The sequence below is a fragment of the Panthera leo genome, chromosome B2, assembly GCF_018350215.1.
Source record: "Panthera leo isolate Ple1 chromosome B2, P.leo_Ple1_pat1.1, whole genome shotgun sequence".
NCBI classification, from domain to species: Eukaryota; Metazoa; Chordata; class Mammalia; order Carnivora; family Felidae; genus Panthera; species Panthera leo.
In genome coordinates, this window is record NC_056683.1 from 25,489,147 (window position 1) to 25,515,073 (window position 25,927).

At 42.3% G+C, this 25,927-nt stretch overlaps 1 protein-coding gene and 1 long non-coding RNA gene across 5 annotated transcripts in view; both read left to right on the forward strand.

Moving 5' to 3' along the window:
• The window catches only part of SERPINB6 (serpin family B member 6), a 31,206-nt gene extending 14,084 nt beyond the window's left edge, over positions 1 to 17,122 (forward strand). For all 4 annotated transcript variants that reach the window (XM_042938081.1, XM_042938080.1, XM_042938079.1 and 1 more), the window contains exons 2-7: positions 4,429 to 4,603; positions 7,692 to 7,838; positions 11,285 to 11,402; positions 12,456 to 12,598; positions 16,240 to 16,395; positions 16,579 to 17,122. In XM_042938081.1, coding sequence (XP_042794015.1) covers positions 4,439 to 4,603; positions 7,692 to 7,838; positions 11,285 to 11,402; positions 12,456 to 12,598; positions 16,240 to 16,395; positions 16,579 to 16,983 — 1,134 coding nt within the window. In that variant the 5' untranslated portion in view covers positions 4,429 to 4,438 and the 3' untranslated portion in view covers positions 16,984 to 17,122. The remainder of the gene's footprint in view (positions 1 to 4,428; positions 4,604 to 7,691; positions 7,839 to 11,284; positions 11,403 to 12,455; positions 12,599 to 16,239; positions 16,396 to 16,578) is intronic.
• A 2,384-nt stretch (positions 17,123 to 19,506) lies between these two features.
• Positions 19,507 to 25,927, forward strand: part of LOC122219627 — a 43,335-nt gene continuing 36,914 nt past the window's right edge. The window contains exon 1 of the long non-coding RNA XR_006202497.1: positions 19,507 to 20,122. This is a non-coding gene — a long non-coding RNA (uncharacterized LOC122219627). The remainder of the gene's footprint in view (positions 20,123 to 25,927) is intronic.

Consider the following 25,927-nt stretch of genomic DNA (forward strand, 5'->3'; position numbering starts at 1 on the left):
ACACTGCAGGCATGAACTTGGTCTGCCAAGATCCATGTGCTGGTTGTGGCAAGCCCCTCCCCTCTTCTCCATCATGGATTCCCAGTGGTTGAGCCACACAGATTCCACTGCAGTCTCTGTAGAGTGAGAGACGCTGAGGCGACCTCTCCATGTGCTGCCGCCCTGTCCTTTATTTTTATTTTTTTAATTGCAAATTATGCTCTGGAAATATTGGCATAGCAATTTATAGGATCATTTACACAGTATAGGAAGGAATACCTATCTTAGTCATTGTTGGAAATTAATGGTTTTTTAACTTTCAAAAATTGTGTTTTAAAAAGGTATGTTGAATTTGCTCTCCACCTCCCCTTTTTTTTTTTTTGGAAGTCTGTATGCCTTAGTGATTGAACTCCAGTGCCATGCAGACCTGGTTTCTAGCCTTCACTGTACCATTTGTATAGCCTTGTGATAAAAGAGCGATGGCTCCCATTTCTTTGCTTATCAAATGCTGATCTTCTCAACCAGCTTTACAAGGTTATAAGAGTCATTTAGGAAAAGTACTAATATAGGTCCCAGTGTGTAGTATATACTCAAAAATGGGTATTTATTTTTTCTGAAGTTAAAACTTTTTAATGTAATCACTAGTTATTGTTCTTGTTTGAGGCACAAGGGAACTGTTTCTAACATTTTATCATCGATGATGGCTGATACTCCTTGTCACATTAAGGAAGTATAGGAAGTACCATTTTCTTTTTGTTTTAAGGACATTTATTATGAGTGGGCAATTCAGTTATTTCATGATTAACTTATTTTCTGCTATAAGATTATCCTGCATATCTGGAATAAGCCTACAACCATCATTGATTTCATGTTTCTTTCTTATTTAACAATTTTCATAGGACGTGGATATAACTTTTTTAAATGTTTTATTTATTTTTGAGAGAGAGAGAGCACAAGCGAGCATGAGCAGGGGAAGGGCAGAGAGAGAGAGAGGGAGACACAGAATCTGAAGCAGGCTCCAGGCTCCGAGCTGTCAGCACAGAGCCTGATGTGGGGCTTGAACCCACGAATGGTGAGATCACGACCTGAGCTGAAGTCTGCTGCTTAACCAACTGAGCCACCCAGGCGCCCTGAGTGTGAACATAATTTCACTTTTAACAGCTATCCGTCGTTGTCAGCTGAGAAATGGAATGCTGTTAGACTTCACCTTGGGCTTTGAAGAGTAAACTCCTCTCTGGCTCTTTTTTCTGCATTCATGTTAACAATAGACATCGAAGATGGCAGGGCACACAGATTACCTGGCCTCCTCTTCCTCATGCAGGGAGCAGGAACCGAGTAACACATTCAGAGTCCCAGAGCTGGAACTGAAAACCTCATCTCCCTCCTGACTTGTGCCTTTTCCTCTGAATGTCCTGGCTTGGTTTTTCCAGGGTCAGTGTTTAAAGCCAGAAGACTGAAGCTGCTTTATGTTGAGGAACTACTGCTCTTTGAGCTTTCTCAATTCGCTGAGGGGCTGGGTAGCCAGCATCAGTGGGGGCTGAGCCATCTTGGGGGCCAAGCCAGAGGTGTCCCTGTCCCCAGCTAAGAGGAAGATTTGTGTGGTGGGGGACCCACAGACACCTGCCTGAGTCTTGACATTGGATTGTGTCAGGAATGCTTGGGATTGTGCCTCTTGCCCTGTGGTACATCCTCGTACCTAATTCTTCATTCTTAAACCTGTTTTCACAGTTGTTTCTCTTAAAATTGAGAAGCAGGCAGCACTTGCTGATGTAAAATCCAAATAAACAATATAATTTTTGCATCAGTTCCATAGAATAGCTACTTTTGTTTCTATTGATGTTCCCAAGGGTCTGCAAAATCTTGAAGTTATTTCTGTATCAACAAAGAATCCATTATTTCAGAAGAATTTTAATAAGGTGTATGTTCTATTGTACTTCTCTTAGAAATTAGTAATTTCAGGGGTGCCTGGGTGGCTCAGTCGGTTAAGTGGCCAAGACTTCGGCTCAGGTCATGATCTCACAGTCCGTGAGTTCAAGCCCCACGTCGGGCTCTGTGCTGATAGCTCAGAGCCTGGAGCCTGTTTCCGATTCTCTGTCTCCCTCTCTCTGACCCTCCCCCGTTCATGCTCTGTCTCTCTCTGTCTCAAAAATAAATAAACGTTAAAAAAAAATAAAAACAAAAAGAAATTAGTAATTTCAGATATGTATGGAAAGTCTGAGCAAACTAGGAGTGCTCAGCACCCCAGCTATTCTCTATAGTGAATAAATAGAGTTTGCAAACAAAATGTTTAAAACAAGGATAGTAAATAAGGGGTGTAAGTTGCAGTATTAGTTTGCTGTGGCTCTTGTAGCAGATTCCCGCAAGCTCAGCGCATTTGTTCTCTCATGCTTCTGGAGGCCTCAAGGCTGACAGGCTTCACTGAGCAACACCGGGGTTTTGACAGGGTTGTGCTCTCCCCAGAGGCTGTAGCGGGGAGTCTGTCACCACCCCTTTTCCAGCTTCTAGAGTTGCAGTTTTTGCATTCCTTGTTTGTCCCCACTTCCTCCAGTTTTCAAGCCAGCATGATAGCATTTTGCTTCAGTCTCCACATTGCTTTCTTCATTGTTCAAATTCCTCTCTGCCTGCCTCTCATAAGGATATGTGTGATTACATTTAGGGACCACTTGAATAATTCATGATGATCTCCCCACATCAAGATCTTTCATTTAGGGGTGCTTGGGTGGCTCAGTCAGTTAAGTGTCAGGCTCTTGATTTTGGCTCAGGTCATGTTCTCACGGTTCCTGAGACGGAGCCCTGCATCAGGCTCTGTGCTGACAGTGAGGAGCCTGCTTGGGATTCTCTCTCTCTCTCTCTTTCTCTCTCTGTCTGCCCCTCCCCTGCTTGTGCTTTGTCTCTCTCTCTCAAAATAAACATGAAAAAAAAATCCTTTCTATAATCACATCTACAAAGTCTCTTTTGCTGTGTAAGGGAACATTCTCATGTTCCAAGGGTTAGTATGGGCGTATCTTTGCTGCCCATATGCAGCCAACCACTGTAGTTATAATCATAAAGCCATCCTTGGGGAAGAATGGTTAACTCCTCATTCTCTTCACGGGGTCTTTCTGTTAGATACCTCCTACCCTTTCCCTTCTACACCATGAAGATCTCCCCTCTTGCCTCTCCCTTTCCTTGTTCTGTAGATTCCCCCCCATAGCTCAAATGAGTCATTTCCTCAATCTGGGGAAACGTAGTAGGTAAACTTCTGTAAGTGATATCAGAGCAGGCAGTTGCTCCTTTCCCCAGAATCTGCTCCCCACCAGCCTGTTCTGCTGCATCTACAGCTGACTGACTGCTCGGACCCCTTGCTGCCTCTTGCCTTCTCTCCTGACCCCTCTGTGCTGTACTTCAGGCTCTTCCTGAAGTGGGGATATCTAGAGGAGCAGTGGAAAGACAGTTTGCTGGCCCTGAGTTCAGCCTTAGCTATTCAGTTCCTTAGCCTGGAAACATCACTTCACTTCTGTGAACTTCAGATCCCCCATGGCAAAGGGGGAGTCAATAATAGGTCTTTGTAAAGACCTACTGTGCTTTAACCTGCTTGAAGACTCTCACATCCACCCTATCCCTGACTGCCCAGAACTATTCCTCCTCTGGACCCTGCCTAGGCCACCAAGGATGTGGCCACATGCCCTACATGCCCAATATGTGCTGTCTGACCCCTGACCTCTGAAGCCTGTAACCAGAGGTGGCCATCGGCAGGCACCTGCTATCCAGTGCCCTTGTCCAGAACAAAGGGCAAGAAGGCCTGGGCCTGTGGGCAGTAACAGATCTGGGGAACATGGCCCTGGGTTTGGGCTTTGACACAGGCACAGGTTTCATAGAAGGAGAATTGAAGGTCAAAAGTCCTTGTTTTTAAGGCATTCGTATGACTTCGTATGTGGTTTGATTTATCTCTTATCTTCAGGCCACAGGCTACCCTAAAATTGGGTTCCTCTCTCCCACATGATAAAAGCATTCAACCATATTTTTTTGTGTGTGTAACCTTGTGGTTGGATTTATCATTTGAATGGTTTTTAAATTATAAAACAACACATATAAGCCCCACATCATGCCAAACAATACAGAAATAGAAGCAAAAGCCAATTAAGTCCTTTCTTGGTCCCACCCCCAGGAAGTAACTCAGGTAAGCTGTCAAGTGTGCAACCTTCCACGCTTTCTCTGTGCTCACAGATAAGTGCACGTAGCAGTCCCCTGCTCCCCCCCCAAAACAGGATTATATTAATATCATTGTTTTTTTTCATGTAATATTAGAAACATGCAAAATAATTTTGAGGGCCCCCAAAAGAAATAGAGTTTTGTGTAGGTACCCATTTGCCCACTGAACCAAAACGGTAACTATTAATAACAGAGTGAAATACAGTCAGCATGTAAGCCTGTACTTATGTGATACTGATTTTAAATCTGTTGTTTCAGGCTCACCATCATGGATACTCTTTCAGAAGCAAACGGCACCTTTGCCTTAAGTCTGCTGAAAAAGCTGGGTGAAGACAACTCGAAAAATGTGTTTTTCTCGCCCATGAGCATCTCTTCTGCCCTGTCCATGGTCTTCATGGGCGCCAAGGGAAACACTGCAGCCCAGATGGCCCAGGTATGTACCTGAAGCTACTTCTGGGCAACCGTAAATGCCATTAATTTGTCAATTGGGCTGGTCCTCCACTTTCACATCCAGGATTTGCTCTTGACAGATCCCTCTGCTGGTGTTGCAGGATGGGGACAGAGAGTTAGCCCTGCGTGAGTGGGCACCCCGGAGCGGGTGTCTCAGATCTGTTGGGGAGGAAGTGGTGTGCTCCATTTAGAAAAATGAGTGATCTCACTACCCCTGATGATAGTTTATACATGAGTTTGAGTTTTTGAGTAGGGGTAAAGTCACAAGGTTCAAGTTGAGTTCTGTGATATATTTTGGATATTGTCACTTGCTTTTCAATTATTAGAAATTAAAAAAAATTTTTTAATGTTTATTTATTTTTGAGAGAGAGAGAGAGAGAGAGAGAGAGAGACAGTGTGAGTGGGGGAGGGGCAGAGAGAGAGGGAGACACAGAATCCAAAGCAGGCTCCAGGCTCTGAGCTTCCAGCACAGAGCCTGATGCAGGACTAGAACCCACTAACTGTGAGATCATGACCTGAGCTGAAGTCGGACACTTAACCGACTAAGCCACCCAGGCACCCCAATTATTAGAAATTTTTGTTTTAATTTTCTCATTTAAGTGTAAAACCTTCTTAGAGTGGCACTTGTCAGCCAAAAATGTTTTCAGTAGTATTTCAGTTGTTTCTTATTGAGTAGCAGCACCCTAAAACTTAGTGGCTTAAGATGATAATTACTGTTATAGAATTCTGAGTGTGTTGGGCGATGCCTCCGCTTCACTTGGTCCCAGCTGGGTCACTGGTGTGGGGTCTTGGGCCTCTTCCATGTGGCTTCCTCCATGTGCTGTCTCCTCCCTTCGGCTTCTACATGGTGTCTCCTTGACAGGGTAGCCTGGGCATCCTTACAGGACAGTACCCAGCTTCTAAGAGGAACAGCTTAAATGTACAAATGCTTATCAAGCCTCTGGTACGTCATGTTTGCTAACGTGCTGTTGGCTGACACCAGTCAGGTGGCCAACCAAAGTCAGCCAAAGAGGGGCTGCATAACGATGTGAATACTGAAGGCATTGACTCATTGGGTTACTGATGACTGCCATGGTCTGCCCTTTGGCCCCTAGTGATTCCCAGTCCTCCACAGGTAAGGTACACTTACTCCCTTCCCAAGACCCCAGAGGGTCCAGTCTTGGGCTTGAAGTCCAGGAGGAGCAGAGCTATGAGGTTGTTTAGTATGGTTCCTGGGTGCAGAGTTTTGTGACATTCTCTTCAAAAATGGCGGGGGGATGTCTGAGTCTGCTAGCGGTGCTATAACAAGGTACCACAGATCGAGGGGCCTAAAGAACAGAAGCGTATTTCCTCGCCGTTCTGGAGACTGGAAGTGTGAGATCGAGATGTCGGCAGAGTTCTTCCTCTAAACAGTTGTGGGGTTTCTATGTGTCAATTTATAATTGACAGAGTGATATAAATGATGATATGCACAAACCTGTTTGAGGCAGGACTCTGTGTTGGCCTGGGATGAGAGTACTGGCTGACAATGTCCTTAAGATGCTCAGAATCCCCTTTGTCTAGCTGAGTGGGTCTGTGAGGCACTTAGTCTGCCTTCATCTTTCTCAGGTTTTAATAAAGTAGAACTTGATCCTGCCTTGAAGCCCATACCTTGGACTTGATCTTTGTTCTGAGGCCATTTCTCACGTTTAGAATCATTTGCCAGCTGGAGAGGCTGGGAATAAGAAACCTTTTAATTTTCTACCCACCAAGTCTTAGGTTGGAAAAATTTCCTTTAAATTCTGCTTGAAAATGAAATAATTCCTAGGGGAGCCTAGGTGGCTCAGTCGGTTAAGCCTCTGACTTCAGCTCAGGTCATGATCTTGCATTTTGGGAGTTTGAGCCCCGTGTCAGGCTCTGTGCTAACAGCTCAGAGCCTGGAGTCTGCTTCGGATTCTGTGTCTCCTTTTCTCTCTGCCCCTCCCCTGCACACTCTCTGTCTCTCTCTCCCTCTCAAAAATAAAATAAACATTAAAAAAATAAAAAAAAAAAGAAAATGAAACAATTCCTTCTTTACCTCTTCTTTCCCTTCCTGTACTCTATCCTAGGCAGCTACAAGCCCCATTCCTTCTGGACATCTACTTAGCCAGATACCCGGTTTGTTGGGGAAACGCCCAACCTTCCTCGCCACTGCAGGTTACAGTCTCTTCTGCTGGGACATGCCAGGAGCCCCTTTTCTCCAGCCACTGCTAGTGATTTCTTCAATGGCTTTCTAGCCTCTGCTTACCATCTCCTCACTCTCCTTCCTCCCGGCCTTTGCCAGCTGCCTGGGCCCAAAGCCGCTGCCATGTTTTGGATGTTGTCAGGGCAGAAGTCCATGTCTGGATTGCTGCATGAACTTCTATGGCTACAAAACAAATTGTCCCAGTCTTACTGGCTGGAAATAGCAAAGGCTGATTATTTCTCAGATTCTGTGGTCTGACCCACATGGTGTCAGCTGGGATCATGCATGATCTAGGAAGGCCTCTATCATGTGTCTGGGGCCTCCATTCTCCTATAGGTAGTTCCCCCATGTGGTGTCAGCTCTCCAGGACTTTCCATGTGGCCTCTAGCAGGATGCCCTGGGCTTCCTCACATCATGGTGGCTGGGGTATGAGAGAGTAAATATGGAGCTGCCAGACCTTGTAAGGCCCCGGCCTGGAATAGTGTCCCTTCTCCTGCATTCTGGTGGCCAGACCCCATCACAGCACCAGCCAGACCCAAGGATGGATGGGAGAGGCCAGACCTTTCAGTATGAGGAGCGGCCTGTGTTTGCAGAGATGGGAGGCCTGTTGGCAGCTTTATTTGCAGCCCTATAGAGCACATAGAACACGGTGTGTGAAGGGGCACTGCCACTCATGCCAGTGCGGGCAGTGCCCTGACTCCTTGCAGAAAGTGCTGGAGGATGGCAGACTGGGTGGCTTTCGAGCTGCTTTTTGTCTTTAACTGGATGCATCTTCTTTTAAGCTCTAGTTAGGATCTGTACGGTTCTTAGGCAGAGTTTGGTGTTGTATCCATTTCCTGCAGTCAAGGCACACTTAAGTTAGGTATTTGTATTCTGTTTTTCATTTCAGACACTTTCTTTAAGTAAGAGCAGCGGAGGAGGTGATGTCCACCAGGGGTTCCAGTCGCTTCTTACTGAAATCAACAGGACTGATGCACGGTACTTGCTTAGAACTGCCAACAGGCTCTTTGGAGAGAAGTCTTATGATTTCCTCTCAGTAAGTCATACTTGCTGTTTTTGACTGAGAAAGTAAAGACACCGGGGCAGTGGGGAGGAGGGGTCACACAGTATAGCAGAAAACCTGTGCGCTATGAATTTATACAGGTGCACATGAACTCAGGTCTCCACTTACTAACTTCATGCATTCCCTTGAACCCTGTTTCAATTTTAATCTTCTGTAAAATAAGCCTTATAACAAATAATGTCCAGATTTTTGTGAGGCTTCGATGAGACAATTACAAAAGAACTAACTTGGAACAAACACAATTCAAAGTGAATTGGCTGAAACAAAGAAGTGATAAAAATGAGTATTTCTAATCATTGTTTTCTACATATCAATAATTTTTTATGCATTGTGATACTTGTTCAACTTTTTACACATGTAAATATTTCTATTGTTTTTTCCAGTGCAGAATTTTTGTAAAGTTACTTGTCTAATTATACTGGTTCTGTTTACTTATAGTGCTTTAATGCTTTTTATCATTTTTCAAAAACTACTCAAGTAATATGTGAGTATGTGAGTATATGTTTGTTGCATGATGACTATATTCTTGTTACACAAAAATGCAAATAAAGCACTCGAAGCAAGAGTCCGCACGCCCACTTCCACACCTCCCCATTCCCCTCCCCGGTATAAGCTTTCATAGATCTGATGTGTATCCCCCGTACATATACAAATCTGTTGTGTGGGTTTTTTCTCTATGTCACATCATTATACCAAAGTATTATGGGCATTCAGACAGTGAATGTTAGTGTACATGACTCCTGTGCCCTACGAATGTGTGTTACTCTAAGATGGATCCGTAGCAGGGAGGAAGGGAGTGAAGCTTTGAAGCTATAGCAGATATTGAAATTGTCCAGAGTACTGTGGCCATTTACATTCTCTCTAGGGGTACCAGCAGAGTGCTCATTTCAACTCTTCATATCAACACTGCATGTTGTTAACCTCTTAAATTTTTATTATTAAGAGATTGATCATCTTTCCTTATGTTTATTGAACATTTGTATCTTTTCTGAGAATTTTCTTTACATACTTTTTATTGGGCCATCTTTTTCTTTTTTTTTTTTTTTTTTAATTTTTTTTTTTCAACGTTTTTTATTTATTTTTGGGACAGAGAGAGACAGAGCATGAACGGGGGAGGGGCAGAGAGAGAGGGAGACACAGAATCAGAAACAGGCTCCAGGCTCCGAGCCATCAGCCCAGAGCCTGACGCGGGGCTCGAACTCACGGACCGCGAGATCGTGACCTGGCTGAAGTCGGACGCTTAACCGACTGCGCCACCCAGGCGCCCCTGGGCCATCTTTTTCTTACTGATTTATTCTTTTTCTATGTTTGGGATATCAATGTTATTCAATTATATGATTTTTTTTTTCAGTTTTTAAACTTGCTTCAGACTCATTGTTTTAAAATATTTGGAGTAAAGTAAATGTAGTCAAGCACGAGGTCAAATAATGCTAAGATTTGTTCACTATGGTGTGAATTTTTTACAGCCTGTTTTACTTATTTTTATCAGTCTTAGCTACTTCCTAGGCTGTTGCCTCATCTTTTTATAAGCCTTTGGTATAAAGAAGAAACAAAATTTCCAATAAACACAAAGAATTGGCTGATTTTCTTTAATTTACTTTCTTTTCTGATGGATATTTTTAAGAAATCATTGATGTTTCAAATCTTATTTTGATATTGAAATATAAGATAGAGGGTTTAGGAGTGTTTCTCAATAATTTCTTATCAATTTAGTGTTCCAAGAATACAATACCAATCACAACTAATAATTAGATATTCCCTCAGTTTGACTAGTCATTGCTTATAAAATAGTAATTTAAATAGCAAACAATTATTTTCAAGTGTGTTTAAAAGTTATAGAAATTGAAACAAACATATGAACACAGGGGAAAGGAAGGAAAAAGAAGATACAAACAGAGAGGGAGACAAACCATAAGAGACTCTTAAATACAGAGAACAAACTGAGGGTTGCTGGAGGGGTGTGGGAGGGGGATGGGCTAAATGGGTGATGGTCATTAAGGAGGGCACTTGTTGGGAGGAGCACTGGATGTTATATATAAGTGATGAATCTCTCATTTCTATTCCTGAAATCATGATTACGCCATATGTTAACTAACTTGGATTTAAATAAATAAAAAGTTGTAGAAATCACCCAAGGATCAATACACGAGTGCCCAGTTTGCTTCCAGATTATTTTCTTAGATTGAGAGACTGAAAACATTTTCAAAGGCATTGAGCAACAACAGAGCAGCAAAGTTGGCGGAGCACAAAGTATCTGAGGACTAAGTAAAACGATATACCTAGATCACCTAGTGCAGTGTCCGCGACATGCTGAGATTTCATAAAACAGCATTGATAATAAGAATTCATCTGGTCCTTGGATGGATGCCGAATCCTCATTTACAGGGAAAGACAAGGAAGCTTAGAGAAACAGAGTGACTTTTTAAAGGCCACACAGCTAATAAGTTGCAGGACTTGTGTTTGTAGCTACATTACTGTGCCACGTGACCTCTCTGACACTATATCAAAGGAGCAATGTGAAATCCTGTAATAGAAAAACAGTCCTGAAAAGGGAAATTAAATATTTAGCTGTAAGCTGGTCAAAAGAAGGATTGGGAAACCATTCCATAGCATGCTTTCCACAAATTCGTTATTTCACTCCATTTACTCTCTATCAGATTTTCTGCTTTTATATGGCATAAAGTAAGTATTCACTAATGTCATCATCATTTAATAGACTTTGTTAACACGATACAGTTTATACTTTTTTTTGAGAGCTGCTCATTCTCTAAAACTGAGCCATCCAAAATGGTAGCCACTAGACACATGTAGCTATTTAAATTTCAGTGTAAATAATTAAAATTACAGTTCAGTATTCAGTTCCTCAGTGGCACTGCCAATATTCCAAGCATTCAATAGCAGCACGTGGCACTGTTTTGGGCAGTGCAGATTTGGAACATTGCCATCATCACAGAACGTTGTAGTGGGAGGGGTGGTGTAGAATCATACACTTTCCACCATTGTATGGAACAGCAGGCCCTTGTTTCCAGTCCATTGTTCTGAAATGCACAGGCAGCTGTGGCTCTTGCTGTGGGCAGGACTCACAGAGCAAACGCAGCGGCTTGTCAGGAACGACACTCTGTAGTAGCTGTGTGTCCATGTGTTTGTACTTAACCTCACTGATGTGCAGTTAATCCCTCAAAGAATCTGGTAGTTATTGATATTTGATGTTCAGACAACTGTTTTACTTGGTTTAGAAGCTAAGTTTAAACGTAGCTGAAAAATGAGAAATTGGATTTTCAGTTAATTCCTCGTATTTATTTGTACGTTACGTATGTAAATCAAAATTGCCTACATTCTGATTTGGTGCAGTGAAGAAGTAAGCTGTAAGTGTTGATTATTTCTGCAGCCATGTGATGATGTTGCTCTGTTTCTCCTAGTCTTTCAAAGACTCCTGCCGTAAATTCTACCAGGCAGAGATGGAAGAGCTCGACTTTATCAACGCTACAGAAGAGTCCAGGGAACACATCAACACCTGGGTAGCCGAAAAGACGGAAGGTGAAAATACACCGTTGCTCTATCTTAATAGTAGCTTAGTTGGTCTCACTGTCATCTTTCACAAGACCATCAAAATGTAAAGAGGAATGATGCTTTTCTCTAAATAACTGTAAATTTTTAAAATCTGCTTCTGAAATACTGTCAGTGTATGCTTATTTTCTCTAGCTCTTCCCTGTTTTTGTCAATGTGTCTGTGATGTCTCTCAGTACTCGCTACAGCTGTTCCAGAATGATCCACTTCGTTGCCATTGTTGTTGTTAATGTTAACATACAGTCTTTCTTTTCACAAAGACTGTAAAGAAAAAGCCAGATACAGGGCTCATCCTGTATAGTTACCGTGCATTATTGCAGGATCCTTGGTTAGGCCCTTATTCACCTGCAGCTCTTAAACTCTTCTGTGTACTCCTAGCCTCTCACCTTTCTGACTGTCCATTAAATCTCTTTCTTCAAGGGACCAAGCATTCCCTTCCGTCCATCTTGTGAATTCAGCCTGCACATACTTCTTTGTTCATCTTATGTTTTATTCAAGGCATGGTATTTTTCTTACCAGGGCTTTTTAAGTTTTTGTTGCTACTGTTGTTATAAGGACCAGAATCCCCTTATGTGGTTATATTTGGGGGACTGTGAACTCCTTTATCTGTGTACCTCACAAGGGGATTGCCCAATCTAAATATTATCCCTGATGAATGCATCAGGAAACTCTTTTTTTTTTTTTTAATTTAAATTCGAGTTAGTTAACATACAGCATAATATTAGTTTCAGGTGTACAGTATACTGATTCAACACTTCTGTGCATTCCTCAGTGCTCATCAAGATAAGTGTTCTTTTAATCCCCTTTACCTGTTTCACCTTGTCCCCTGCCCACATCCCACTGGTAACCATCAGTTTGTTCTCTATAGTTAAGAGTCTGTTGTTTTGGTTTGTCTCTCCCTCTCTTTTTTCCCCTTTGTTCCTTTCTTTTGTTTCTTGGATTCCACATATTAGTGAGATCACATGGTATTTGTCTTTCTCTGACCATCGGGAAATTCATTGATTCTTTAATTCTTCTTTTCAGGTAAAATTACACAGTTGTTATCTCCAGGTTCAGTTGACCCAGTGACGAACCTGATTCTCGTGAATGCCATCTATTTCAAAGGAAACTGGGATAGTCAGTTTAACAAAAGCCAGACCACAGAAAGACCGTTTAAAGTCAGCAAGGTAAGTATTTCACATTAATAAAGGAGATTCTTGGAAACAGTCCCTGTGTTCACCCTGGTTTTTAAAACATGCAAGAAAGCTCATCTCAAGTAGCTTGTGGCCTGTATGGCCTTCGGCAGTCCAGCATAAGGGCTCCCCATCACACCTTCCCTTTCTCCTTTGCTGTGTCATCAAAAGTAGCTCTGAACTCAGAGGCTTCCGGTCTGGCTCCCCATGTCACCTGCCATACTGTTGCCAGGTGTTCTGTTTACAGTCACAAATCTGATGTCAGTTGTCAGTCTTAAGGTCTTTTTGGCTTTCTAGAACTTTTGAGATAAAGTTTGGACCAAAATATGGTATATTTATCTCCATTTCTCTGTCTTCATTGCCATGAGTACCTATATATTCCTTCCTTTCCAGGAGCATCTGGAAACCTTCCCTAACAGTCCTCCTTCCCCGTGGGGATTTCTGTCCCACTCCTCTCAGTGGCCACAGTGCCCCCTCTGGGTCCTCAGGGTAGCACTGCAGAGGTTGGATACCCAGCACCACCTGAGGAGGGCAGATAGATGGCTGTCTCACAAGTGCCGGGCATGTAGTTGGTACTCAATAAATACTGAACAGATGTCCCATCTGCAGTCTTGTTTGGATGATAAGGATAACAAACACTAATTTTTGTTTAAAAACAAGCAAACAAAAGGACATGTATATAGGATAGACATCATGTTGAGCTATCCCCACATTTGAAGAGGTTATTTGTGGTGGCCTTATATCTTTTCTGTCACCGAATCTAGTATATTCTTTCTTTTTAAATTATCTTTAACTGTAGAGATTTTTGCACATACACCTTAAGTAGACAGAATAGATCAATTACAGCCTGTTCTGGATCACTGACCATGAGTTAGATCTTCTAAGCAGACATGAGCCTGAACTTTCAGTTTCTCAAAAAATGTATTTTCCTTTGAGCTTTATTCTTTAAAGAAAAAAAATTTTTTTTACATTTATTTTTGAGAGACAAAGAGAGCACAATCAGGGGAGGGGCAGAGAGAGAAGGAAACACAGAATCTGAAGCAGGCTCCAAGCTCTGAGCGAGCTCTTAGCACAGAGCCTGATTTGGGGCTTGAACCCACGAACCATGAGATCATGACCTGAGCCAAAGCTGGATGCTCAACCGACTGAGCCATGCAGGTGCTCCTATTCTTTTTTTTTTTTTTTTTTTAATTTTTTTAATGTTTATTTTTGAAGGAGGGAGGCAGAATACGAGTGGGGGAGGGACAGAGAGAGAAGGAGACACAGAATCCCAAGCAGGCTCCAGGTTCCAGGCGCCAAGCTGTCAGCACAGAGCCCGACACAGGGCTCGAACCCATGAGCTGTGACATCAGGATCTGAACTGAAGTCAGATGCTTAACTGACTGAGTCACCCAGCTGCCCCCCTTTGAGCTTTATTCTGAAATGAGTTGCCCTGTTTTCACCTGGGGAAATTATTTCTTTCCTTGAAATTAATCTTTAATAAGATGTATATTAGGACTTGATTCATGGAAAGTTCATGTCCCCTAGCAGAGATCTGCAGGTGGGCAGGGAGTAGGGCTGCCGGGGTACCGGGGTGGCAGGCGCTCCCAGGGAACCAACTGTCTCTCTTCCTGCTCTGCTATGCTTAGCACGTGGCCCTTTTTCAGGGTCACCGTCATGGTATCTGTCATCCAGGCAGGAGGAAGGGAAATGACAAAAGGCAGAACAAAGCCTCCTTCAGGGTTCTGACATTCAGAAAGTGAAACCTGTCTTCTGTATCTCATGGGCCAGAGTTAGGTCTTCTGTCAGGTGTGGCTTCTGCCATAGCTGGGGGGAGGTGAAGACTTCTGTCTTGCTTCCTCATCTCTCCAGTGGAGAAAGACAGAAGGAGGGTAGTAGGTGTTGAGTGCACAGGCCTTTGTGGGGTGGAGGTCGTTGTGTCTGAAAGTGAACAGATTTTAGTTCATCTGGATTTTTAGCATGCCTTTATTTCTAAATAAGATTAAATTTATATACACAGTTGTGTATTTAATGAATCATTCCCTTTCTGAGATTGGATCTTTTTATATTCTAAGACTAGGGGCTTTGAGCCCTGGATGGGTAGAAGGAGAAATTGCCTCAGGCAAGGCTTGGCAAACCGCATGCACCCTGAGGTCAAAGCGAGCCCACCACTTTTTTTTTTTTTTAATAAAATTTTAATGGAACACAGGCACATCTATTTGTTTAGGTATTTCATGCTACAACGGTAGAGTTGAGCAGTTGGGACAGAAACTGTATGGTCCATAAAGCTGAAAATATTTACTACCTGGCCTGTTATAGAACAAGTGTGCTGATAACTGGCCGAGGACTGAATGAGGAACTAGGAACGAGGGGGCAGGTGTGGCTGAGGCCAGTTCAGGCGAGCCTTTGAGAGGCACCAATGGAAGGCAGTAACAGAAGTTTCTTCCATCTAATACAGAATAATGTGCTGCCCCAGAGAACTGGGGACTGCAGCTTGGGGCCAGACAGATTCACAGCAGCTATAGGTCTTACACTGCACATGAATCAGGAGCGGAGGAGGGCTGTTGGCTGAGATGTGGTTGCTGTCCTTGGGTCTTTCTTACTGCCTGGCTGAGGATGCACTGGTGGCAAATGCATTTTTCTCCTAGTAAGATGTGTTCATTTTGCCTGGTCCTTTCAGTTTTCCTGTCCTTTAGTTGTTTATCCATTTATTCAGCAGATGTTGGTTTGAGACCAGGCTTCGTGCAAGGTACTATCACAGTGTGTACAAAACCAGCGACTCATCCCTCCCATGAAGATTAGGTCTTTCTGGGGGTGAGACAGAGTAAATAAGAAAAGAAGAGTGTATGAGTTAGTGGTAGTGATCCAGAGACAGACACAGAGGAGGGACACAGGTTGTGGATGGGGGTACGGTTTCAGGTGGGCTCTCCAGGTTTTGGGGTCGAACTTGTTGGGATTGACCATGGAACCATCAAGGGGCAAAGGGAGATGGGAGCACAGGGCATGCGGGACAAGCTCTTGTCAGAATTACAGGTCTTTTTAAGGACTTGAGCTTTTTTACTCCCTGGGAGTAGAGGGGGAGCTGCAGAAAGGTGTGATCTCATTTATGTTAATATTTTAAAAGCAGAGCCAGTGTGATTTGTTAATGAGTCCATTGTGCGGTGAAAGACAGGAGTCAGGGGTACTCCTTAGTTTTTGACAATGGGATGAGTGGCATTGCCATCACTTGAGATGAAGAAAATTGTAAGTAGAGCAGACCTGGAAGGGAATATGAAGAGCCCAGTGTGACATATGACATTGGAGGTTTCTTTAATGTACAAATGCAGGTCCCAAGTAAGCAGTAAGATGTTTGGGAGTATAATATATGTGGAGTACATGGGAGAAGTCCCAGCTAGAAATCTAAGTTGGGGGATTCTGTTTAAAGTCACAGGATTGAGGTCACCAGGAGACAAGCATTGTAAGGACTGAGCCCTGAGTACCCCAGGGTTTGGAGGCTGAGGCAATGAAGATGGGCTGGCAAAAGAGGGGGCTGAGGTGGTATTCTGGAAACCAAGGAAGTAAGTGTTTGTAGAACCCAGGCTGGCCAGTTCTGTCGATTTGTCCAATGTGTCCACTGGGTCTTATTTCAACCTAACATTTATCTGTTTCCATTTTAGAATGAGGAGAAACCTGTGCAAATGATGTTTAAAAAATCCACCTTTAAAATAACCTATATTGGAGAAATATTCACCCAAATTCTGGTGCTTCCCTATGTGGGTAAAGAGCTGAATATGATCATCATGCTTCCAGATGAAAACATCGATTTGAAAACGGTAACAAATGCTGAGCAATAATCACGCTATGATGGCAAGGGGATCGTGTGAACAGTTTCTAAAGCTATTGTCACTTCCTGTTACTGTTGTCTCGCCCTGCAAAGCCCAGAGCATTCACATCCCAGCAGATAGTTCTGTTGGGCAGCACGGGTCTGGATCTAAAAATCTTCAACTGTCTTCTAGGTGGAGAAAGAAATCACTTATGAGAAATTCACAGAATGGACGAGGCCAGACATGCTGGATGAAGAAGAGGTGGAAGTGTTCCTCCCTAGATTCAAACTGGAGGAGAATTACAACATGGAGAATGTCCTTTGCACGATGGGCATGACCGATGCCTTCGAGCAGGCCAAGGCAGACTTTTCTGGAATGTCGTCCAGGAAAGACCTATATCTGTCCAGGGTGGTGCACAAGTCCTTTGTGGAGGTCAACGAGGAAGGCACGGAGGCTGCGGCCGCCACTGCGGCCATCATGATGTTGCGATGTGCAAGAATCATGCCCAGGTTCTGTGCCGACCACCCCTTCCTTTTCTTCATCCAGCACAGCAAAACCAACAGTATCCTGTTCTGTGGCCGATTCTCCTCCCCATAAGGAGATGGTTGGCACTGTTCGTGGTCCTTCTCCTCTCTCCTGCTGACTCACTTTTCCTCTGACACTTCACAATGTGCCTACAATGCAAAGTGACCTTTGGTGACAATCCAAAAATAAAAGGCCCCGTTTTGAAATCCCATGTTCTGGACTCGTGTATGTTCGTGTGTTCACATGTCTGATGTTCTCTAGGATCCGAAACTGCCATTCAGGAAGGTCTGTCCTCATGTTGTCCGGGCCAGCACTAGCTGCTTAGCAAATCCCCCTGCTCTGAGAGGTCCCATCCATGCTCGTAGCCGCGAGGCCCTCAGGTCTTCAGTTGGGCAGAGTGTGGCTCTTTTCCAGGCACAAGAGGGTACCTAGTGCCTTTCTCTTCTCTCTTCGATGGCACTGTCAGTGACACACCCTGTGAGGAGCTGCAGGCCTTGGAGACCCCCTGTGGTGAGCTCTATCCCAAAACTTGTTGCAAGCAAGTGTCCCAGAAGCCTGCAGAGAAGCAGGGAGAGCAGTTAACTTAGGAGAGAAAGCAGTCCCATTGGCCACCTGTGTTTCTGCTTTTTTTCTGTGATTGTAGCTTGCAATCCTAGAGATCTGTGGCTACACACCTGTTCAGATGACCAATAGCCAGTTTCCCTGAACTTTTTTTTTTAATTTTTAAATTGTTTTTATTATTTATTTTGAGAGAGAGATACAGAGTGTGAGAGGGGGAGGGGTGGTGAGAGAAGGAGATGCAGAATCCAAAGCAGGCTCCAGGTTCCCAGCCCTCAGCACACAGCCCAATGCGGGGCTGGAACCCATGAACCATGAGATCATGACCTGAGGTGAAGTCAGACGCTCAACCAACTGAGCCACCCAGGCACCTCTCCCTGAGCATTTTAAATTGCCACCAGGGGCCGGAGATGATTAGTCAGGTTCTGTTCACAGTGGTGCAGTCTAAGTCCACGTCCTGAGTTGTAAATACCAGACAGTTTTGTTTTACTGCAAGTATTAGAGACAAGGTGGCTAAGGTTTCTGTGGCCACTTGTGTTACTTGCTAGAAACATGATCACCGTGCTCAGTGACACTGGAACCTATCGACGGGTGAGGTTCAGGTTCAAGTGGGAGGGCTGTGCTGTGTTTTGGGGACACACTCAAGGACTTCGTCCAGGACCTATCCTGATGTAATCAGAACTTCACTGATGCGATTTGTATTTCCCTTCTGTTGCTGGTCCGCTTTCTCCATTGTACCCAAGCCAACAACTTAGCCGTGGGGAGAGGCTGGTGATGAGGGAAACAAAGGCAAGAGAAATGTAGCTTAAAATTAAATCTCCTTGCAGCTTGCAGCCGGCTGGTAAACACCTGAAACATACAGAGTGTGACCTTCCTAAAGAAATTCATGCTGCCTTAGTGCCTTAATGTTTATGTTTTATTAAAGTGAAAAGCAACCTTCTCTTAGCAGCTAGCCCCTCAAGGTCCTAAAAGCCTTGCTTCAAAATTCCTTAAAAACTTATCTCCATCCCTTCCCCCTACACACTTAGAAGTATATAATCAGTCACTCCTCACAATCCCAGGGCCGCTCTTTCTGCCCACTGGTCCTGTCCATATGCTATAATAAAAATCACCTTTTTGCACCAAAAACGTCTCAAGAATTCTTAACCATTTGCTCACAAACCACGCTTCATAATTTCATCAGCTGGGACTGAAAGAAACAATGTTATGAGTGGTTTGAGAAGACAAAAGAGGGGCTATGTGGGGTTGCTGGTTGGGTCACTGTCATACCCCTATCCCCACCCCCCAACCTGCTGTGCACCAGCACTGTGTGTGTTTGCTGCTCTCTGGAGAACTGTCAGGCTGTGTCAGTAGTAAGTTACAAACGTGAACAGTGGCCGTCAGACCACTAGACCTATAGACCTATAATACAGTAAGACCTTAACCATGTGAAAAGTCACAACGCACACAGAATAAACAACATGCATGCTGCTCTAAGAGCTCCCACAGAATTGTCTCTAAAACTGTAGCTATCAAATTGCCTTTGAATGGTCACTCACTCAATATCTAATTTTAGTAAAAGGCACAGTCACCTGAATAATGTTTCCACATCTTTTATGAAACTGCACCAGAAGACATTTCCATTATGTTCTGCAGTTTCCTGTAAGGATCTACAACATAAAATCCTCCCAGAATTTAATTCTAGGAAGAAGTTGGTCCCACCCATTCACAAAGGTTTACGAAGTACCTGATTTGCATTAGGTGTTTTACATAGATTATTTTATTTGATCCTCAGCAATGAATAAACCCAGGAGGAATTTGAGGCCCAGCGAGTTAAGTAACGTGAACAATTTCTTGCAACCAGCAAAGGGACAGAACTCCAAACTTCTCCTTCTGGGGAGCTGAGTGGAGACCGAAGCTCCCGCCAGGACAGACAATCAGCAAAACTGCGCCGGAGGGCAGGAAATGTTCCAGCCTTCAACGGGAAGTCTCGCCTCTTGGCTTCTGTTTTACCATCCGGAAAAGCGGGGCTCGGACAATTCTAGCCCCGAAAACACATGAAACTGGATCCTGAACAAGGGCCCTGAGTGTGAAACTAGAGCCGGGTGGGCAGGCTCTAGGCAACCCGCCAGGGCGCCCGCCGCTCCTGGACGGCTGGAGGGAAGGTGCTGCGAGGCCCCGCCTCCTTCGATTCAGCCTCAGTTCTCAGAGGAGGGGCCTCAGGGCCTTGGCCTCACTGAGCCTGTAGGCGTCGGAAGCTTGGAGGCCCTGCGCACGGAGTAGTGGCGGCTAGCGGCCCCCTCTGCGCGTTGACCGCAGGGAGGCGGCGGCCGGGCCGCACAGCCTGGGTGGAAATGGATGGACTGCGGATCTCGCGCACCAGCCGATCCTGATCGTACATGTCCGCTGGTGGGCAGCACGGAGCCGGGCGTTCCTGGCAGGTGGAGGTGGGGACCAGGGCACGGGGGATGAAGAATCCCAGGAGGGGCGGCCATTGGAGCAGGGATTGGGTGCACCTAGGAATGTCTCCCGAGTCGTGGGGTCGCGCGCTACTGAGCTCCCTTCCATGCTGGGATTTCACTGCCGTTTCTTAAGATCTGTTCCATAGTGGGCATGACCCAGAATCTGGCTGTTAGGATCATCTTGAGCAGATCCAAAATCCCGTTGGCTTCAGGTGAGTAGAACTGCAAGAAATTTACACGCTAACATGTTTAAAATAGGTTCCAGGATTGTAGATCTATATCTATATCTATATCTATATATCTATATCTATATCTATATCTATATCTATATATCTATATCTATATCTATAGATATCTATATCTATATATCTATATCTATATCTATAGATATCTATATCTATATCTGTCATCTATCTATATAGACATAGATATATATCCAAAAAATAATAAGCAAAATATGTGTTTATATACATATATATGTATATATATACATATATATTTAAATTTTTTCTACAACGAATATGTATTCTTACATAATCAGGAAAAATTATTTAAAAACTGTGTACAGGAAAGAAATGCTTTGTTACATTTAAATATTGTGGAATTGAGTTTGTAGGGTGTGCGGGGTCTGTTCTTTCCTTTTAAAAAGAATATAGTCACCATGCTGTGCATTCTATGCCCAAGATTTATTTCGTATACCTGGAAGTTTATGCCTGGAAGTCTGACCATCTTTACCCATTTCACTCACCTTTGCCCCAGCCCTCACCTCTGGCAACCACCAATCTGTTCTCTGTATCTATGAATTTGGGGGTTTTACCCCTTGTTTTAGATTCTCTATGTAAGTGAGATCATATAGTATTTGTCTTTCTCTTATTTCATTAGCATAATGCCCTAAAGGTCCATCCATGTTGTCACAAATGGCAGGATTTCCTTCTTTTTTTATGGCTGAATAATATTCGTGTGTGTGTGTGTGTGTGTGTGTGTGTGTGTGTGTGTGTGTGTGTGTTTACCACATTTTCTTTATCCATTTATCCATCATTGGGCACTTAGGTTGTTTCCATGTCTTGGCTATTTTATATAATGCCGCAGTGGACATGGGGGTGCAGATATCTCTTTGAGATAGTGATTCATTTCCTTTGGGTATGTATCCAGAAGTGTAATTGCTGAAGCATATGGTTTCACCAATTTACAATTCCACTAACAGTGCAGAGGGGTTCCCTTTTCTGTACATACTTGCCAACACTTGGGATTTCTCATCTTTTTGATATAATCTTTCTAATAGTTATGAGTTGATTATCTCATTGTGGTTCTGATTTGCATTTCCCTGATGATGAGTGATGCTGAGCATCTTTTCAGTTGTCTGTTGGCGATCTGGATGTCTTCTTTGGCAAAATGTCTATTCAGTTACTCTCCCCAGTTTTGAATTGGGTTGTTTGTTTTGCTGTTGAGTTGTATGAGTTATATATATACCTATATCTATCTACCTATCTACCTATCTATCTACCTCTATCTACCTATCTACCTATCTATCTACCTCTATCTACCTATCTATCTATATAAAACATATATGTATGTTTTGAATTGGGTTGTTTTCAAAACCCAGTTTTGAATTGGGTTGTTTGTTTTGCTGTTGAGTTGTATAAGTTATATATATACCTATATCTATCTACCTATCTACCTATCTACCTATCTATATAAAACATATCTATATGTTTTATATAGATACATAGGTAGATAGAGGTAGATAGATATATAGATATGAGTTCTTCTTAGATGTATGATTTGCAAATATTTTCTCCCATTTTATAGGTTACCTTGTCGTACCTTTTCATACCATTCCATAGGAGACCATTTTTGGTGATGGTTTCCTTTACCATCATGGAATGGAAACTTTTTAGTTTGAAGTAGTACCACTTGTTTTTGCTTTTGTTGTCTTTGCTTTTGATGTCATATACAAAAAAATCATTGCCAAGACCAATGTCAAGGAGCTCACCCCCCCCCCCCCACCTCATGTTTTCTTTTAGGAGTTTTATGGTTTCAGATCTTACATTTAAGTCTTTAACTTATTTTGAGTTAATTTTTGTGTATAGTGTAAGATAGCGGTCCAGAATCATTCATTGCATGTGGCTGTGTTTTCCCAACACTATTGAAGAGACTGTTCTTTCCCTGTTGTGTAGTCTGGGCTTCTTTGTTGTGAATTAATTGATCATACATATGTGGGTTTGTTTCTGTTAATCTTCATGTTAATCTTCTGTTAATCTATCTTTAATCTGTGTCTGGTTTTGTTTTCAAACCCAATACCATACAATTTGATTACTAGCTTTGTAATATAGTTTGAAATTAGGAAGTGTGATGCCTCCAGCTCCGTTCTTTCTCAAAATAGCTTCGACTCTTTGGGGTCTTCTGTGGTTCCACACACATCGTAGGATTGTTTGTTCTATTTCTCCGAAACATTTCCCCAGGATTTTGATAGGGGTTACATTGAATCTGTATATTGCTTTGAGTAGCATGGCTATTTTAACAGTATTAATTCTTCCAACCCATGAGCACAGAACGTCATTTTATTTATGTGTCTTCAATTTATTTCATCAATGGCTTATAGATTTCAGTGTACAGGTCTTTCACCTCCTTGGTTAAATTTATACCTAGGTATTTTATTCTTTTTGGTGCAATTGTAATAGGATTGTTTTCTTAATTTCTCTTTCTGATCATTTGTTATTAGTGTATAGAAACAGAACTGATTTTTGTATATTGATTTTATGTCCTGCAACTTTGCTGAATTTGTTTGCCATTTGTAACAGTTCTTTTTTTGTGTGTGTGTAGAATCCTCAGGGTTATATATGTATGCGTGTGTGTGTGTGTGTGTGTGTATATGATATCATATCATCTGTAAATAGAGACAATTTTACCTGCCTAGTTGCTTTGGCTGGAACTTCCAGTACTATGTTGAATACAAGTGCTGACAGTTGACATCTGATGTTAGAGAAAAATCTTTCAGTTTGTCACCAATGAGTATGATTTTAGCTGTGGGCTTGTCATATATGGCCTTTATTATGTTGAGATGTGTTCCCATCACACCTGCTTTGTTGAGGAGCACTTTTGTCATGAATGGATGTTGAATTTTGTCAAATGCTTTTTCTGCATCTATTGAGTTGAGCATATGATTTTTATCCTTCGTTTTGTTAATGTGATGTATCACGTTGATTGATTTGTGGATGTTGCATTCCTGGAATAAACCCTGCATGACTGTGTTGTATGATCCTTTTAATGTACTGTTGAATTCATTCTGCTAATATTTTGTTGGGGATGTTCTTTCCTTTGAAGTTGTCATAAATACCTGCAAGGATGTTCTCTCACATTTCTCCTATCTTATTCTCTTTCCTCCTCAAGTTCTTATATCAGTTCATTCTTTCAAACTACTCAGTGTTAAAGTATCAGTGCAGGCACCGTTGTGGTTGGAATAGTCCTGTCTGAATTTGGCCAGTTGGCCTACAGTGGCCATGCAGATGGTGGCCAGAGCCAGGAGAGATGCCTGTCCTTGGATGCATTTCAGTATCTTTATTTCAATAAAATACCTTGACTTCATATTAATCTTTCTGAAGCTTTCATACATGGTCTGAGGAAAGGAGAATGGAATCAGTTAAGGCCCAACTATTTTGTGAATGTACTGAGGCCATGTTTTTATTCACTCCCTTGCTGCGACAGTTTGGATCTTGGTAAACAGGGCAAGCCTTGCAGTTAGATGGAACCTGCGAAACTATATGTAGCAATCAAGACACAAATCAATCTTAGCCAAAATATGCTGAGAATGAAACAAAACAAAATAGAACAAAATGAAAAAATGACTCATTGCACATGGCTAGTACAGCCTTGATAATATAAGGATAGTATGGAAAAAGTTGAATTTATCCCAGGAATCCAGTCAGCAACGTGATAAAATTAACATCATCTGTCTCATTCTTAGAACAAAGGAGAAAAATTTTAATAGCAGATGCAGAAATAGCTATCTAACCTTACAGGAGAAGACAGTGGAAGACAGTGGCTAATAGACACAATAATAGACCCATTTATTGATAGTTGTTTTTTGATAAGCTAGAGCAAATGCAGAGCCCTTTACATACACCAACTCAATTTCCATTGCTCTCTTTTGAGATCAATGCCACTTATATATTGCTGTTATTATTTTAATATGTAGATAAAACTTTAGATTTTCTCCTCAAGGTTAGAAAAGTGTTTCAAATCTCATTAAAAACCCTTTCTTTTTACAGTCATTTAGATACTTTCTTAGAATGCCAAGGGCAATTATATTACAGTTTTCTTGAAATTCACAGGCATACATGTAACTTTCCTAAAAAGTAGTGGGCTGCAAAGGGAAATGAATGCTGAAAGTAGGTGTCAGAACTTCTCTGTGAGCTTGTAGCTAACTTAAAAATATTCTTTTTTAGAAGTAACATTTCCTTTTCCTCCCCTATTCTTAGAAGAAATAGATCAACACACAGCTGAAATCAAATTAGAGAACCATTCACATATTTTTCTGAAAACCTAGAATTATTCTTTTAGTATCTAAAGCCTATGTAACACATATACACATCTGTATAACGTGAAATATTAAAGTGTGGAATCATGGGCACCTGGGTGGCTTAGTCAGTTGAGCATGCGACTCTTGGTTTCTGCTCAGGTCATGATCCTAGGGTTCATGAGTTCAAGTCCCGCATCGGGTGAGCCCCACTTCTCTCTCTCTCTCTCTCTCTCTCTCTCTCCCCCTCCACCCCCTCTTGCCTCTTGCTCACTTGTGCATCTCTCCCTCTCTCTAAAAAAAAAAAAGAATGAATGAATGAACGAAGGAAAGAAAGGAAAGAATTGATTGTCTTATTTTTAGAAATTTATTTACTGACTGCCAAATTGGTTTTTTAAAAAGTGGACCTAAAAATAGTTCTTGTCAAAGTGGTCTTCAGAAATACATTTTTTAAGGGGGGCCTGGGTGGCTCGTCAGTTAAGTGTACAACTTCAGCTGTGGTCGTGATCTCATAGTTCTTGAGTTCGAGCCCCACATCAGGCTCTGTGCTGATAGATTTTGTGTCTCCCTGTCTCTCTGCTTTGGATTTGTGTGCCCCTCTCTCTCTGCCCTCCCCCGCTCATGTTCTGTTTCTCTCTCTCTCTGTCAAAAATAAAATAAACATTAAAAAATAGAAATATGTTTTTTTCAAAAGATTATAAATTAAGTAGCATAAATTAAAAAACATAAAGCAAAAATTTAAAAATATACTGATTATCTAAATGTTTAAAAAATAAATAGAGTATTCTTGCTACCTATATTTTGCTTCTTAGCCGAATCTGCTGAAATGTCACTGGTATATTTCTCATTTATTTTTCAATATGATCTTATTAGAAATTTTTGACAATTTTTCATCCATTGTATTATTAGCAAATTTGAAATTACTGTCATCGTCAATCGACTCTGGTCTGTTGACGGCCTCTTGGCTTCATAGACACGTGGCCTTTACAGCCACTCTGAGCCCTTGTCAGAAGGGCCACACTTGGTTTAATGCTTTCTTACTATCATCTTGAATCTCCAAGTTTTGATCAGAGCGTCCTTCATTTTCATTTTGCACTGGATCCTGCAAATTATGTAACCAGAACTGCTGTAGATTACAGCATTTTTTTTTTTTTTTTAACTGAGAAAACACTCTTTTTTCAGGTGCTGAGGGACCTGGGTAAGTTTAGAGCAAATTGTGAAAAATAAGGATCTTCGCAGTTCTATTTTTTTCATATTAAAATTGATAAAGCAAATTTTCAACCTTTAATAAGTTCTTGGGCCCTGCTCCTGGGCTCCCAGGGAAGCCCTACTTGAACTTTTACCAAGGTCAGAATGACTTCACCAAACCAGAACATGAGCTCTCTTTCTGTCCCAGCACACATTGTACATCTGCTTCCTTAGCAAATAACCTAGAAGAAACATTTCAAACTAAAGGTAAGAGCAAAAGTCTCCCTAAATTCCCATCTATACCTGGAAGCCT